Source organism: Suncus etruscus, chromosome 15 (assembly GCF_024139225.1).
Source record: "Suncus etruscus isolate mSunEtr1 chromosome 15, mSunEtr1.pri.cur, whole genome shotgun sequence".
Taxonomy (NCBI): Eukaryota; Metazoa; Chordata; class Mammalia; order Eulipotyphla; family Soricidae; genus Suncus; species Suncus etruscus.
In genome coordinates, this window is record NC_064862.1 from 51054722 (window position 1) to 51070741 (window position 16020).

Below are 16020 nucleotides of genomic sequence, written 5' to 3' on the forward strand. Positions count from 1 at the left end.
TAATATATACATATATATTTTATATACATATAAACCATTGAGGCTGGAGAGATAGCATGAAGGTAAGGCTTTTGCCTTTCATGCAGAAGGTAGATGGTTCGAATCCCGGCATCCCATATAATCCCCTGAGCCTGCCAGGAGCGATTTCTGAGTGTAGAGTCAAGAGTAACCCCTGAGCACTGCTGGGTGTGACCCAAAAACCAAAAGCCAAAACAAAACATATAAACTATTATTGACTTTTCTAATGATGATAGTGATTAAAAAAAAAAAAAAACACCCAGTGATAGTATGCTAACTTCCACTCCCATGCAGGCTACATGCAAAATCAGTTTAGAACTGGGGGTGGGGGGGGGGGGGGAGAAATACATGGTAATAAAAAATTACCATTACCAAGCTCCTTAAGATCAAATTTAGCAAGTCTCCTTTGTAAGAAGCAATACGCCACTAGAGCAAGATGTGGAATTCAAAAAACATTCGTTTTATTTTCTTAGAGACTTTCCAAGCCATAACCAAATAATATTTGCCAGATATATTTGTGTGTGAGGGGTCATACTCAGTGTTGCTCAGGGCTCTGTGCTCAGGGATCTCTCCAGGTGATGCTCAAAGGACCATATGTGGTGCTGGCAATTGAATCCGGGTTGGCTGTGTGCAAGGCAAGTGTATTGTCCGCTCCACTATCTCTCGCTCCACTATCTACAGTCTCAACTTTGCCATTTTTTTTTACAAGCTCCGATACTTTTTGTTTTGTTTTGTTGTTTTTGGGTCACACCCAGCGATGCTCAGGAATTATTTCTGGCTCTGTGCTCAGGCATCATTCCTGCTGGTGAAAGGGAGACCATATGGAATACCAGGGAACGAACCCAGGTCAGCCACATGCACAGAAAACACTTTACCTGCTGTGCTATCACTCTGACCTAAGCTCAGATTTTTTTTTTTTAATCCATCCACTTTATTGTTTGGTTGACTAGAGTAGCTGATCTTCCGAATCAGAGCCTTGACTTTTAAGATGAACTCAAAAAAATCTGCTTTCTTAATAAGAAATCCGAATTTGCCCTTCCTTTTAAAATTCATCGTTATTTTTTCATTTATATCAAACTTGAGGTGATGGACTCTATGTCCAGGTATTTGGATGTGGGAACAGTGCACAAATGGAACAAGAGAATCATCAGTGCTGGGGATTGAACCCTGGCCTCTAACTGTACTGTAAGTGCTACAGCCTTTTGAATGAACTCCTTCACCAACCCAAGATGTGTAGACTTCTCACTTGTTCATGAAGCTTCTCTCCTACCTGGCAGGGGAACGGAAGATTTGGGGATTCATTCTCTTTATAACTTAATTTGAATGAGACCATATTTTGGCATAAGAGTCTGACTGAAAAGTCAAAATATTTACAAGCTACATAAATTTTCACCCAATTTAGTTTAGTTTAGTTTTTATTTTGGGGTCCCATCCAGTGATGCGCAGGGTTTACTCCTGGCTCTTTATTCCTGAGTTCAGGAATTACTCCTGGGTAATATGAAGGACCATATGGAATGCCAGAGATCAAATGCAGGCCAGTCACAGGCTAGCAAACCCCCTATCTGCTATGCTGTTGTTCTGGCCTCTCACCCAAAATTTCAAGTTTAGTGAGTCCCATGGTAGGAAGAACCAGGATAAATATTTATAACCTAGAAACTCTTGGTGAGAGATTGGAAAAATATCAATGAGAAAACAGAGACTTGGTTTCTGCTGTAAAATATTAAGTAGCTGGACAGAATTTAAGAACAGGTAACATAGAACTTTTTTTGTTCTGTTTTGTTTTGTTTTGCTTTTGTTTTGGGGTCACACTCAGCAGTGCTGAGGGGGTTACTCTTGACTCTGCACTCAGGCATCACATCTAGCAGACTTGGGGAATATATGAGATACCAGAGGTCAAACGCAGGTTGGCCAGGTGCAAGACAAAAGCCCTCCTTGCGGTGCTATCTCAGGCACAGGAAGAGAGTTTTCTAATCCTCCACTGTAAAAGGAATTTGCATACTTTCATGGGAAGCTGTCTTAGAGCTGTTTGTCACTGTCCTGGCCTTTTCTCTCTCTAGATTAATGGCCAATGCTATATAGCATTACCTCATTCTCTTGTTCCAATTCATCTTTCTCTGAACACACACAACTATGTGTTTGAAGATTCCAAGAGAAAACTGCCACAATGTGGAAAGACTGCAGGCAAAGGAGCCAGCAATGAGAAGCTGGAGATGCCAAAATTCTTGTCCAACTGCATTGGCATTTCTCTGGAAGGGTCAGAGCCTCTTTTTGTTCTTGCTAAAAAAAATTCCCGTCAAGTTCACGACAGAACAGACAGCTTTGCAGCTAGAGAAAAGCTAGAAATCAGTGGGATCCACTGAACAATATTGTTCCTTCCTTGTCACACTAGAGCTTGCAAAATCACAGTGAATCTATGAAGCTCTGGAGATCACACATGATACTGCTTGTTTACATGCACCTTTGTAGGAAAGATTAAGAATGTTCATCAGGGGCCGGAGAGATAGCATGGAAGTAAGGCGTTTGCATGTAGAAGGATAGCAATTCGAATCCCAGCATCCCATATGGTCTCCCGAGCCTGCCAGGAGCAATATCTGAGCATAGAGCCAGGAGTAACCCCTGAGCACTGCCAGATGTGACCCAAAAACAAACAAACAAAAAAGAATGTTCATCAGGTTGGGCCGAAGAGATAGCATGGAGGTAAGGCATTTGCCTTGTATGCAGAAGGATGACATTTTGAATCCTGGCATCCCATATGGTCCCCCGAGCCTGTCAAGGATGATTTCTGAGTGTAGAACCAAAAGTAACCCCTGAGTGCTGATGGGAGGAATGTTCACCAGGTCATAAAAATGACCTGGGCCCCACCAAAAGGCAAGAAGCACTACTTCAGGGATTAGAGATAGTCCAGGAGACAAAGCACTTGCCAGTTGAGATTTTGGTTCTGGGTCATGTTCCCAGCACCACATATAACCCCCAGAGTACCAGCAAGGGTCACTCCTGAGCATACAGCCAGGAACAGTTCCTGAGCACCACTGAGTGTGGACCCTCAAAAAACTACTACTTTACTCTGCAAACCAGATTTGGCTAGGAAAAAGGAAATACTAAGGATGTGGCCCTGTGATAGAGCTACTGTCTCAAAAGGACAGGCTCTAGGTTCCATTCTTCATACCACATGGTTCTCAGAGCACCATCAGCAGTGACCCATGAATACGAAGTTGAGATTGACTGCAGCGAACATCAGGTATGGCCATCCCTCTCTCACACACATACATACTGTGTTTTTTTCTTGGGGGGGGAGGGTGTCACACCGGCAGCACTCAGGAGTTACTCCTGGCTCTACACTCAGAAATCGCTCTTGGCAGACTCAGGGGACCATATGGGATGCTGGGATTCAAACCACAGTCCTTCTGCATGCAAGGTAAATGCCCTACCTCCATGCTATTTCTCCAGCCCGCATATACTGCTTTTATTATTGTTGTTTGGAGTCACTCAAGTCTATGTGTCAATGGTAGACCAGATGTCATAGTGTGCAGTGTATCAGGAGTTTTCTGAAGCTTGTCTGTAGGGAAACTTCATATATCCCAATTATCAAGATGTCTTAGGACATCATGGTAGCAAAATTCAACTCTACTTACATGGCTATCTCACCACACACAATTTTTCTGCATGTTTATTCCATAAAATCCCATTGCCAGAAAAATGAGGCTCTTCTAGAACTTCACTAACTCAATCCTATGAATGCACTGAGTTTTCTTAATGGCATACTAGATATATTCAGGTTGTGAGTGGGGGGAAGCTCTAAAAGTCAAGGTTTGAGTGGGTGGAAAGGTTAAAAAAAAGTGATAAAATTAATGAACAATGATAAAATAGAAATGAAAAGTGTTCAACAATGACCATCTTAGAGGATCACCTATCTAACACAGTCATGGCGGGGGAGGGTGGTGGTGGGAGGGTGGGTTTCAGTGGGGGACCACACATGCCTGGCCCAGGCTACTCCCAATACAAAGCATGCACTCTGCCCTGGAGTATCCTTCTAGCCCTTACCTGAGTTTTGTTGGTGATATGAAATCGTTTCATTATTGGACACTGTGCTTCCTTCTAGCTATCCCCCCAAAATACCTGCTCACTCCCCTAACCTGTCATGTGACTACTGATTTCTTAAAATATCCTATTTTTTTCTTTTTGCCCAATTTTATTATTTTAAATAATTCTAACTGAATTGAATTGAATTGAATTGTCATGAGATACACAGTTACAAAGTTGTTCATGATTGAATTTCAGTCCTACAATGTCCAACACCCTTCACCAGGGCACATTTCCAATCACCAATGACCCCAGTTTCCCTCCTGCTGTTGCCTCTAGAGCGCATTCTCTCTCTCCCTCACCATTCTCCTCTTCCTCTTATTTCTCCCCCTTATTTTCTTTTTAGGCACTGTCATTTGCAAGCTTGTTACTGAAGAGGTAAAACAGCCTTTTTTTTCCTTCTTCCAGTTTTTGGGTCACACCTGGTGGCGCTCAGAAATCACTCCTGCAGGTTCAGGGGACCATATGGGATGCCAGGATTCAAACCACAGTCCGTCCTGGATTGGCTGAGTGCAAGGCAAATGCCCTACTGCTGTGCTATATCTCCGGTCCAAAACATCCTGTTTCTATTTCAACTTTAGATCCATAGTTTGTTTGCTTTTTTGTTTGTTTGGTTTTTTATTTTTGGGTCACACCCAGCAGCATTCAGGGGTTACTTCTGGTTCTGCACTCCTGGCTGGCTCAGTGGACAATATGGGATGCTGGGGATTGAACCCGAGTCAACCATGTGCAAGGCAAGCACCCTACCTCCTCTGCTATCACTCTGGCCCTTAGATCTATGTATTTTAAAAGCAAAGAAAGGACACATTCACTTTAATCTCAAGCAATTAACAGACTGTGAAATCGACATTTATCCATCAGCCAAAGCCAGCCGAGTCCAAGGTACAGAGACATGTTTTCCCAATCACTCCCCCAGGAGAAACCCCATCTCTCTGAGTCACCAAGACCCACTCTGGGCAGGAACGGGCACTTTACCTGGCTCGGAGCTCAGCCACCTGATCCGTCATCTGCCCCAGCATTTTGCAAGTTCCAAGGATCTCCCTGCGTTCTTTGCCGGCACAGAGTTCACCGACTTTTCCCGCTTCATCCAAGATCTGCCGGATGGCCTGCTCACCGGCATCTCCTGGGAGGGAAAGGGGGTGTGAGTGGTGAGAGGGAGAGAGAGGAAAGATCTATGTGGCCAACATGTTCATTATAGAGAGAGGGGAGGTTGTCTGGGGTCATCTCAGTCCTGAAGCAGTGGGTGATTTTAAACGACACTGAGTAATATAAGACAGTACACCTGATAGGCAATAGCCAAGAGAGGTCCTTTACAATCAGAGAGTGAGATTTCAACCAGAGACAGTGTAAAGAAACACTCTTGGAACTAGACCCACCTGGAGATAAAAAGCAGTTCACAGAACAGATGATGCAAACAGACTCCAATAGTTTCATAGAATTTAGTACCTCTAATCACATTCATTCTAATATTGATCTAAAACTGCATCAATATTAGATAAGAAAACTTCATAATAGATTTTTTTTTTTTTTTGGTTTTTTGGGCCACACCCGGTGGTGCTCAGGGGTTACTCCTGGCTGTCTGCTCAGAAATAGCTCCTGGCAGGTACAGGGGACCATATGGGACACCGGGATTTGAACCAACCACCTTTGGTCCTGGATCAGCTGCTTGCAAGGCAAACGCCGCTGTGCTATCTCTCCGGGCCCCTTCATAATAGATCTTAGCTCAATAACTATGTGGGTCTTATCCTTCTCAATCTAAGTCAACTAAAGTTTACAATTTCTACAAACTGTCATTTCACCTGCTATAGTGAAGTCCATTCCATTGCTAGAAATGACCAACTTACGCATAGAAATGACAAGAAGAGCTTTTATGCAAAATTATGAGCTTCTAGGAAAAGGGGAACTAAAATTTGTCACAGGATGCCTGGTTGTATTTAGTTGACTCCTTCATGGTGAGCATTTACTGGCCACATCCTTCCTTTCAAAGATCAGTAATCTGCCCATTAGTCAAACCAGACAGAGTGGGGATAGCCTCCATCTGCAGCACAAGTGACTTCAAATGACAGGATGGGACAACTTGACTGTCTCATCAGAGAGAGAGAGAGAGAGAGAGAGAGAGAGAGAGAGAGAGAGAGAGAGAGAGAGAGAGTTACCTGGGGATGCACCGGGGTCTCGTAGCCAGCCTTTGGCCTGGTTCAGTTTAGAGTCAATGGAGGCCAGAGCTCTCTTCATGGCTTCCGTGTCCTTGTGAAGAAAAGCACCGTGTTATTTTCTTTGCAAAAACCATGATACAAAGGAAGACAGAGAAGTGACCGTGTTAACATTCACACTTGCTCCAAGAGCCTTAACGATATTCTCATCACACCAGAATGCTCAATTTCGGTCCAAAGGCAGCATCGGCATGCAAATCTTTCATGAACTCCACTCTGTGCTTTGGTCTATGTACTGCTAAGCAGTGAAGACTGGAAAAATTGCTCTAGCCAAAAGATGTTTAGTGTTTTCCAGCGGGAAAATTCCCTTGTTGCCACATGCCTTGTTATCAGCCTTTCCACTCGGTCCACATTCGCCCACCGCAGCCCTGGCAGAGCCACCGGGGAAAGCCTCATTAGCATCCAGTGCCATAAATCACTGGGCTTTGATATCTTCTGGTGAAAGACACTGGATGAAGTGCAACTGGAATCAGGATGAAAAACTTGAAATTACTGGTTGAACATAAATGTTAGGTGTATGAAATGTACTAAAATAGAATAGATGAGAGACGCATCTTTCTGGCCTTCCCTGACACTCCTCAAATTCTTTACCTGCCCCACTCCCACCTGGAAGCACTGACAATCAGGACTAAGAAGCACCCAGTTTGGGGAGAATGAAATAACGAACTAATTTTTGTTTGCTTATTTCTGAGTCACATCTGGCGGTGCCCAGGGATTATTGCTCCTGGCAGACTAGGGGGACCATATGAGATGCCGAGGATCAAACCTGGGTCTCCCACGTGCTAGACAAATGCCTTACCCATTGAACTATCACTCCAGCACCCACACTAATTTCTTTTTTTTTCTTTTTTTTTGGGGGGGGGGTTTTGGGCCACACCCAGTAACGCTTAGGAGTTACTCCTGGCTATGCACTCAGAAGTTGCTCCTGACTTGGGGGACCATATGGGACACCAGGGGATCGAACCGTGGTCCGTCCAAGGCTAGCGCAGGCAAGGCAGACACCTTACCTCTAGCACCACCACCTGGCCCCCACACTAATTTCTTAATATGTATATTTCCATAGCTTTGAAAATATAAAAGCAACTTCAGAAGATGATATAACATGTGCCAATAGATTCATCCTCACAATCAGCAATCCGATGATTCGTTTTTATTTTTTGACTCTACAAGATACAGAGCTTTTTAAGTTTACTTATCTATGTTTAGTTTATTATAGTTGAGGCTGTATGCTTACAACCATGTCGACATTTGTGCTGTCTCTGAAATCCTAGACAGTCTTCAAAACCCCAATCAGTTCCATCTACAGCTAAGCAAAGCTGGGTTTCTGCAGATACTGTACCCCCAATTTCCCACACGGGGGCGCCAAGAGAACCTCTTCTTCCAATTTAAAGGAGACCCAACATTAGCACAAGATAAGCCCTAGCTGGGAGCAAGCAAGATAAGGGTCTCTGGGGTCTGATAGGATGCCCCAAAATCTAATGTTTTAAAATCACAGAACTCACAGCTTTTGTTTGCTTATTTGGACACACCCAGCAGTGCTCTGGGCTTACTCCTGCTCTGCACTCAGCAATCACTCCTGACATTGCTTGGGGGACTTTATGGGATGTCGGGATTAAACCCCCGGGTCAGCCATATGCAAGCAAATGCCCTCCCTACTGTGCCATCACTCCATCCCAACACTCTCAGCTTTAGGATCCTGCCCACCTTGATGCCTTTTACAACCTACGTTGTCTAAGGCACATTGTTAGCCAACAGCAATAAAGAGAAATGAATTGACAAACGGGGGGGGGGGGGGAGGGGGGAAGGGAAGGATGATCAAGTTAAATGAACAGTGGTACCTATAGATGAAGCCAGAGCTATAAGAGAATCTATTTAAAATTGCTGCAGACAAGGGGCATTTTTGAGTTTTGGGGTCTGGTGCTTTTTTGTTGGTTTGGTTTGGTTTCTGGGTCACTCATCCAGAGATGCTCAGTGGTTACTCCTGACTCTTGGGAATCACCCCTGGCAGCACTTTGAGGACCATATGTGATACTTGGGATCAAACCAAATATAAGGCATATATATATAAAGATATATACATACATACACACACACTATGTCTTCAGCTCCTATATATATTTAAAGAGGATCTCAGGCAACTTTAAAACCTAACACAAATTATAGGGCTTTGTTTAGAAACAGATATAAAAATAAGCAACAAGCTCTCATTAAAGAAGAATATGCCCTGAAAAGAAATTACATTCCTGCAAAAGTACTTAATTTAAAAATTCTGCCAGTGACCATTTACTAACATATTTTTAGTTAAAATAAAAATAGACATGGGGCCAGTTGGTAGGGCATTTGCCTTACACGTGCTAACCTAGGACAGATGGAAGTTCCATTTCACCAGCATCCCATACGGTCCCCCAAGCCAGGGGCAAACTCTGAGTGCATAGCCAGGAGTAACCGTGAGTGTCACTAGGTGTGGCTCAAAAACAGCAACAAAACTAGAAAGCCAGAGGAAAGAGGAATAGCATAGCAAGTAACCTGCTTGCCTTGCACATGCCAGGTTTGATCCTCAGCATCCCATGTGGTTCTCAAGCTTGCCAGGAGTAATTCCTAGCTGCAGAGCCAGAAATAACTATTGAGCACCACTGTGTATGCCCCCCAAAAAAACTAAAAAATATAATAGTGAGAGGTCAGAGATATAGCACAGTGGTAGGGAATTTGCATTGCATGCGGCAGATTCAGGATGGATGGTGGTTCGAATCCTGGCATCCCATATTGTCCCCTGAGCTTGCCAGGGATAATTTATTAGCACAGAGCCAGGAGTAACCTCTGAGCGCCACCATGTGTGACTCAAAAACAAACAAAATACTGTAATAATGATAAACAAAAACGATAGAATTGGAAGTAGGGAGATGTTCTCCAGTTCAAAGAGCTGGAGAATTGTCTTACACACGCAAGGTCCCTAAATGTAATCTTTAGTGCACTTCATGACCCCCTGAGCAATACCAAAAGGGGCTCTTTCGACCCCCTGGCATTACTGGTCTCAAGTAGCACAGAATTACCAGACCAAGTATTACTGAGATACTGTGCCCCCGAGCTCTGAAAATAATGAGGGCGCCCCCACCCATAAAAAAATCTGAGTCAGATAGATATTCACTAGAATGAAGAACATTGGCATGCAGAAGGCCCAGCAACAATGCCATGGTCCCCAAGCACCACTTGGAGTGAAGCCCAAACCCAGCAGAAATTGTACCCCAAACTCTGCCAGATGTGCCCCTCAACAAACAAATTTGCTGTATTTCAAAAAACTAGTTTATATTGTTTTGTTTTTGTTTTTGTTTTGTTTTGATTTTGTTTTGTTTTGGAACATACCGAGTGGTAATCAGGGGGCTAGGCCTGGCTGAGTGCTTGAAAATTGCTACCAGTAGTGCTCAGGGACCACATGGGACTAATGGGCACCCCACATTAAAGCACTTGCATAATCCTCCGAGCTACTGTTCAGCCCCTCACATCATTCAAAAGGAAAAGTTCTAGTGTCTATTTTAGCCTACAGGCTAGCAGTTAGAAAATAAATAAGGATCACTTCCTGACTTTAATTGAGAATTTCCTGCATGTCAAATTTTGTCACTCTCTCTCTCTCTCTCTCTCTCTCTCTCTCTCTCTCTCTCTCTCTCTCTCTCTCTCTCTCTCTCTCTCTACTTCATTGAAACACAAATTTAAATGTAAGTTAATTTAATAAATTAAGAAATGGGGATCAGGCCTAGAAACCCAACTGGATCTCAGATTTGTTGTTACCAAACTTCATTATTCTGTGATAGATGAAACTCAATAGTTTTTTCTTTTTTTCTTTTACCGAAGAGAACTGGCAAAGAATCTAATAATCTTCTGTAACAGTCAGCAAGTCTCTGTTTTGTCAATTTTGGCTTTAGTTACAACAAGTGCTCTCAGAAATCCAACCCAGAGCCCTCATTACCCTAAATGACTGCCTTTTTCTACTGCCCCAAATGCTATGAAATTGGCTTTGCTATTTTCCGTGTCATCAGAAATCACTGCTATTACTTGATCCCTGTTAAAACTCAAATAGCTGTAATAAAGAAAGTCTCTAAAACTCAGAAAATGAGGAACTTAGTCCTGAGTGAAAGAGTGAACATCAAGAAATGTTTTATCGTTTGTCCCTAAATTTTGGATAAAGCTACATTTCTTTTTATATGCTTTAGAGCCACATCCGGTGGTGCTCAGGGCTTACTCCTTGCTCTGTGTTCAGAGATCAGGCCTAACAGTGCTCAGGGTCTAAAACGTGTATTGGCCATATGCAATAAAACCCTCTCCGCTATGCTATCATTATGGCCCCTAAATATAGATTTTTAAAGGAAAATTTCAATAAGTTACTAAAAATTTTAATAGCATTAATTTTATTCCCACAATCGTGGGAATTTTTATCCCACAATTGTGGGAATAAATAAGTCACTGTAAAGGCCACCTCATATTCTCTCTGAAATAGGACAGGTTGTTAATATTCATTAAAACACAATACACTCCATTTTATTTTTTTTCTTTTTGGCCACACCCAGAGTACGCAGGGCTTACCCTTGGGTCTGTGCTCAAGGATCACTCCTGGAGGGTTTCTTGAAAGACTATATAGAATTCAAGGGATTGAAATACCCAGGTTAGCCATGTGTAAGGCAAGCATCCTTCCCACTGTACTATCACTTTGACCCTTTAAAAAAAATAAACATTTGGGGTTGGAGAGATAGCATGGAGGTAAGGCATTTGCCTTGCATGCAGAAGGTCAGTTTTTCAAATCCCGGCATCCCATATGGTCCCCTGAACCTGCTAGGTGCGATTTCTGAGCATAGAGCCAGGACTAACCCCTGAGCACTACTGGGTGTGACCCAAAAACCAAAAAAATAAATAAATAAACTAAAATAAACATTTTAGGGGCCGGAGCGGTGGTGCAGTGGTCGGGCATTTGCCTTACATGCAGCCGACCTAGGAAGGACCATGGTTTGATCACATGGCATTCTATATGGTCCCCCAAGCCAGAACTGATTTCTGAGTACATAGCCAGGAGTAACCCCTGAGTGTCATTGTGTGTGGCCCAAAAACAAAACAAAACATTTTATGGGGCCATAGCAATAGTACAAAGGGTATGACATTGCCTTGCATGCAGCTGACCTGAGTTGATACTTGGCACCCTATATGGTCCCCCCAAGAACTGCCAAGAGTGATTCCTGAGTGCAAAGTGAAGAGTAACCCCTGAGTACTGCCAGATGTGACCCAAAAAGGAGAGACACACAGAGACAGAGATAGACAGAGAGACAGACAAACAGACAGACAGAGAGCACTACACCTTTATAAATTAACTTTGTAAAACTAAAATTAGGGGGTCCGGAGAGATAGCATGGAGGTAAGGCATTTGCCTTGCATGTAGAAGGACAGTGGTTCGAATCCCAGCATCCCATATGGTCGGTCCCCTGAGCCTGCCAGGGGCGATTTCTGAGCATGGACCCAAGAGTAACCCGAGTGCTGCCGGGTGTGGCCCAAAACCAAAAAACTCAAATTAGGAAAAGAAAAATATCTCCACCAATGCCCTTGATTCATTTTTCCAAAGAATGAGTGTGGAAAAGACCAAATATGTGCGTGCAATATGAAGACAGTTGGTGGATCTGGTTCCCTCCCTGCTACATTCTGCCACCACTGAACCTGGGTTTAAATGAAATGAAAAGAGAAGAAAAACAACCCACAATGCCCAAACTCTGACTTTGGGACTCTCCCCCACATACCACAAGGTGGAAGAACAACTTTGAAGAACTTTGTCTCGGGGCCGGAGCAATAGAGCAGCAATAGGGTGTTTGCCTTGCATGTGGCCAAGCCAGGACGAACCTGGGTTTCATCCCCAGCATCCCATATGGTCCCCCAAACCAGGAGCGATTTCTGAGCACATAACCAGGAGTAACCCCTGAGCTTCAGTGGGTATGGCCCAAAAACCAAAAGATAAATAAATAAATAAATAAATAAATAAATAAATAAATAAATAAATAAATAAATAAATAAATAAAAAAAAATAACTTTGTCAAGGCCGGAGAGATAGCATGGAAGTAAGGCATTTACCTTTCATGCAGGAGGTCATCAGTTCAAATCCTGGTGTCCCATATGGTCCCCATGCCTGCCAGGAGCAATTTCTGAGCACAGAGCCAGGAATAACCCCTGAGCACTGCCGGGTATGACCCAAAAACCACACACACAAAAAAAACTTTGTCTTGCTTTCACAGAACCCAAAATACTGCTGCAATTTAATATAGTACTAGACTTATATATATGTACATATATAATATAGAAATATGTATTCACATATTCATAATGAATACATTATAATATTCATATTTCACATATTATCTATATTAGTTTTTCTAAGGTCATAGTCTTAAATTACTGCAAATAACTCGAGTATCCTAGATTTTTTCTTTTTTTTTTTTTTTTCTTTTTTTTTTTTTTGGTTTTTGGGCCACACCCGGCGGTGCTCAGGGGTTACTCCTGGCTGTGTGCTCAGAAATAGCTCCTGGCAGGCACGGGGGACCATATGGGACACCGGGATTCGAACCAACCACCTTTGGTCCTGGATCGGCTGCTTGCAAGGCAAACGCCGCTGTGCTATCTCTCCGGGCCTCCTAGATTTTTTCTATAGTTATTAAAAGAATATATATTCTTTTTTAAAATTACTTTAACACCTTGGTTTACAAAGTTGCTCATGATACAGTAGTTTCTGGCCTTTAATGTTCCCACCCCAAACCCACCATCAGTGTGACCTTCCCTTCACCACTCTTCCCAGTTTCCTTCCCACTCCAAACCTGCCCCTTGGCAGGCAACATATGATTTACTATATATTTATTGCTTGGTACAACTTATGGTAATGAAATTATCAGGAGGGAAAAAAAAACCTCCAGCAACAGAAAACCCCAAATCAAAATTTTTTGTTTCTTGGGCCACACCTGGCAGTGCTCAGGAGTTACTCCTAGCTCTGCATGAGCTCACAAATCGCTCCTGGCAGGCTCAGGGGACCATCTGGGATGATGGGGGTTGAACCCAGTTCCATCCTAGGCCGGGCACATGCAAGCAAATGCCCTACCTCTGTGCTATCGCTCCAGTTCCCAAATCAAGGTTTGTTTGTTTTTTAACTTTATTTATTAATTGAATGATTGGTTTGGGGGCCACACCCAGCGGTGCTCAGGGGTTACTCCTGGCTCTGCACTCAGAAATCGCCCCTGGCTGGCTGGGGGCCCATATAGAATGCCGGAAATTGAACAGTGTCCCTCCCAGGTCAACTGCATGCAAGGCAAATGCCCAACTACTGTGCTATCTCTTCAGCCCCCCAAATCAAGGTTTTAAACAAAAATGTTTCTGGGAAAAATAGATTGAGCCATGAAATAAAATCCTACAAAGCATAGTAAAACCAAGAGAGAACATTGAAAGCTACTGACTCCTCATCTCAAAGAACAACTTCCAGGCTCAAACCCTATCTCCCAAAAGCACCAACTGAAGGACCAACTGAAAGATCACTCAGGTCTGAGAAAAATGACCATTTCCTTTTCTCTCTGAGGCTTTTCACAGTGTAGAGGGGAGAGGGAACTTAGCATAAACACCTGCCTTGGTAATTTATCTCAAATTCCAGGAGCTAAATCTATCACTAAAGTGAAGACTGTTAAATAAAATACTTCCAGCTGCTAAAATAAAAGATTAAATAGTTCATTAAAAGCTCACTTACTGGGGACAGAGAGATAGTACAGTGGGTAAAGCATTTGCCTTGTGTGCATGGCCAACCAGGGCTTGAAATTTGGCACCACATATGGTTCCCCGAGCCTGCCAGGAGTGATCCCTGGGCCCAGAGACATTAATCAGCCCTGAGCATTGCTGGGTGTAGCCCACTGGTTCCCACCCCATCAAAGAAAAGCTCATGTACAAATTTCCACTCAAAACAGTTGATTAGGGAAGAGGTTAGGAGTTGGGAATGTTAGGAGTGACTTTCAGCAGTGTTTATAGAATACCAGCAGGAATCTAAGGTGCTAGAGTCCCCTGCATGCAAAGCTCAGGCCACTGAGTCCTCCTTCCAGTCCTTCAAATAGGTTGAAATGTAAATAAGTCCCACAAATCTCCATAATCCGCAAAATAGGGACCAGGAGTACAGAACCACATGTCCTCTCATTTGTGAGGTATAATAAAAATAAAAGACAGTATAGTAGTAATAGCCAGAGACAGTACAGAAGATCAAAAGCACCAGTCTGACCAGGAAGCTTGCCAAAAAGAGTAGTAAAGAGTAGTGAATGGTCCACAGTGACAATGACAGTTGGAACTGACCATTCTGGACAAGAACTGGGTGCTGGGCCTGGAGAGATAGCACAGCGGCGTTTGCCTTGCAAGCAGCCAATCCAGGACCCAAGGTGGTTGGTTCGAATCCCGGTGTCCCATATGGTCCCCCGTGCCTGCCAGGAGCTATTCCTGAGCAGACAGCCAGGAGTAACCCCTGAGCACCTCCGGGTGTGGCCCAAAAACCAAAGGAAAAAAAAAAAAAGAAAAGAAAAAGAAAGAACTGGGTGCTGAAGGGAGATAAAGTAATATGCATGGTACTCCTTTATTAGTAATGGTGCAAACCACAGTGTCAAAAAAGAAGAGGGAGAGAGAGAGAGAGAGAGAGAGAGAGAGAGAGAGAGAGAGAGAGAGAGAGAGAGAGAGAGAGAGAGAGAGAGACTAAAGTGCCTGCCCCAAAGGCAGGCAGGTAGGTGAGGATGGGTGGAATAATAATAACAGGAAATATGCTGCACTGGTGGCAGACGATGCACATTCTAAGACTGAAAGTCAACCATGAACAAATCTGTAAACAGAGCAAAGTAATTATATAACAAAATAAAATTATATTTAAAAAAAAAACTGTATACTCCAAGCAATAACAGCTCCTTCCTTGGAAAAGGTCAGTGATGAGCTCTAAGCTCAAGGCTGCTCTCACCCTCTGGCAGGTCAAGCCCACAGTGGGAAGCTTCAGCACAGTAAGTCATTGGTTTGTTTGCTTTGTTTTTGTTTGGGAGAACCACACTTAGCAGTGCTCAGGGCTTAATCCTCCTTGCAGGATGCAGGGACTGATTGGGATATCGGGCACCTAACCCAGGTCAAAAGTACAAAAGACAAGTGCCCTTCCTGCTGAAATATGGCTCTGGCCCAGGATGGCACAGGAACGAATCCTGAGTAATAGTGTCTCATGGCTTCAGGGTTCAGTTGTCAGAACCCCTTTGTTTGGCGACAAAGGTTCTTAGCAGTGAATGACTTTTCTAATGTTTCTCAGCATGCATCAGGGTACAAGTACTATAAACAAACACACACACACACACACACACACACACACAATATTAAGGATAGATTTCTCCATTTTTAAAAAGTTGAAAGAGAATTTTGTTTAACATAAAATAAAAACTTTTATTTTTTATAATGTCTTCCAGTGGGGGGGGGGTAAAAAAAAGTCAAATTAATTTTAGTTCGTTTTGTTTTGAGGCCACACCTGATAATGCCCAGGGTTCAGTCCTGGTTCTGCACTCAGGGATCACTGCTATAGGCTCAGGGGACCAGATGCGATGTTGGGAACCCAACCCCGGTCAGCAGCATGCAAGGCAAGTGCCCTTCCCACAGTACTATCATTCTAGCCCAGGGTGAAAATCTTTTGAATCTTTATTTAAACTCT

General features: G+C 43.3%; 1 protein-coding gene across 2 annotated transcripts in view; it reads right to left on the minus strand.

The window, feature by feature from the left end:
* VCL (vinculin) overlaps positions 1 to 16020 on the minus strand; it is a 107902-nt gene that overhangs the window by 20675 nt on the left and 71207 nt on the right. For both annotated transcript variants that reach the window (XM_049789089.1, XM_049789090.1), the window contains exons 7-8: positions 6252 to 6342; positions 5074 to 5221 (exon numbers count right to left, since the gene is read on the minus strand). In XM_049789089.1, coding sequence (XP_049645046.1) covers positions 5074 to 5221; positions 6252 to 6342 — 239 coding nt within the window. The remainder of the gene's footprint in view (positions 1 to 5073; positions 5222 to 6251; positions 6343 to 16020) is intronic.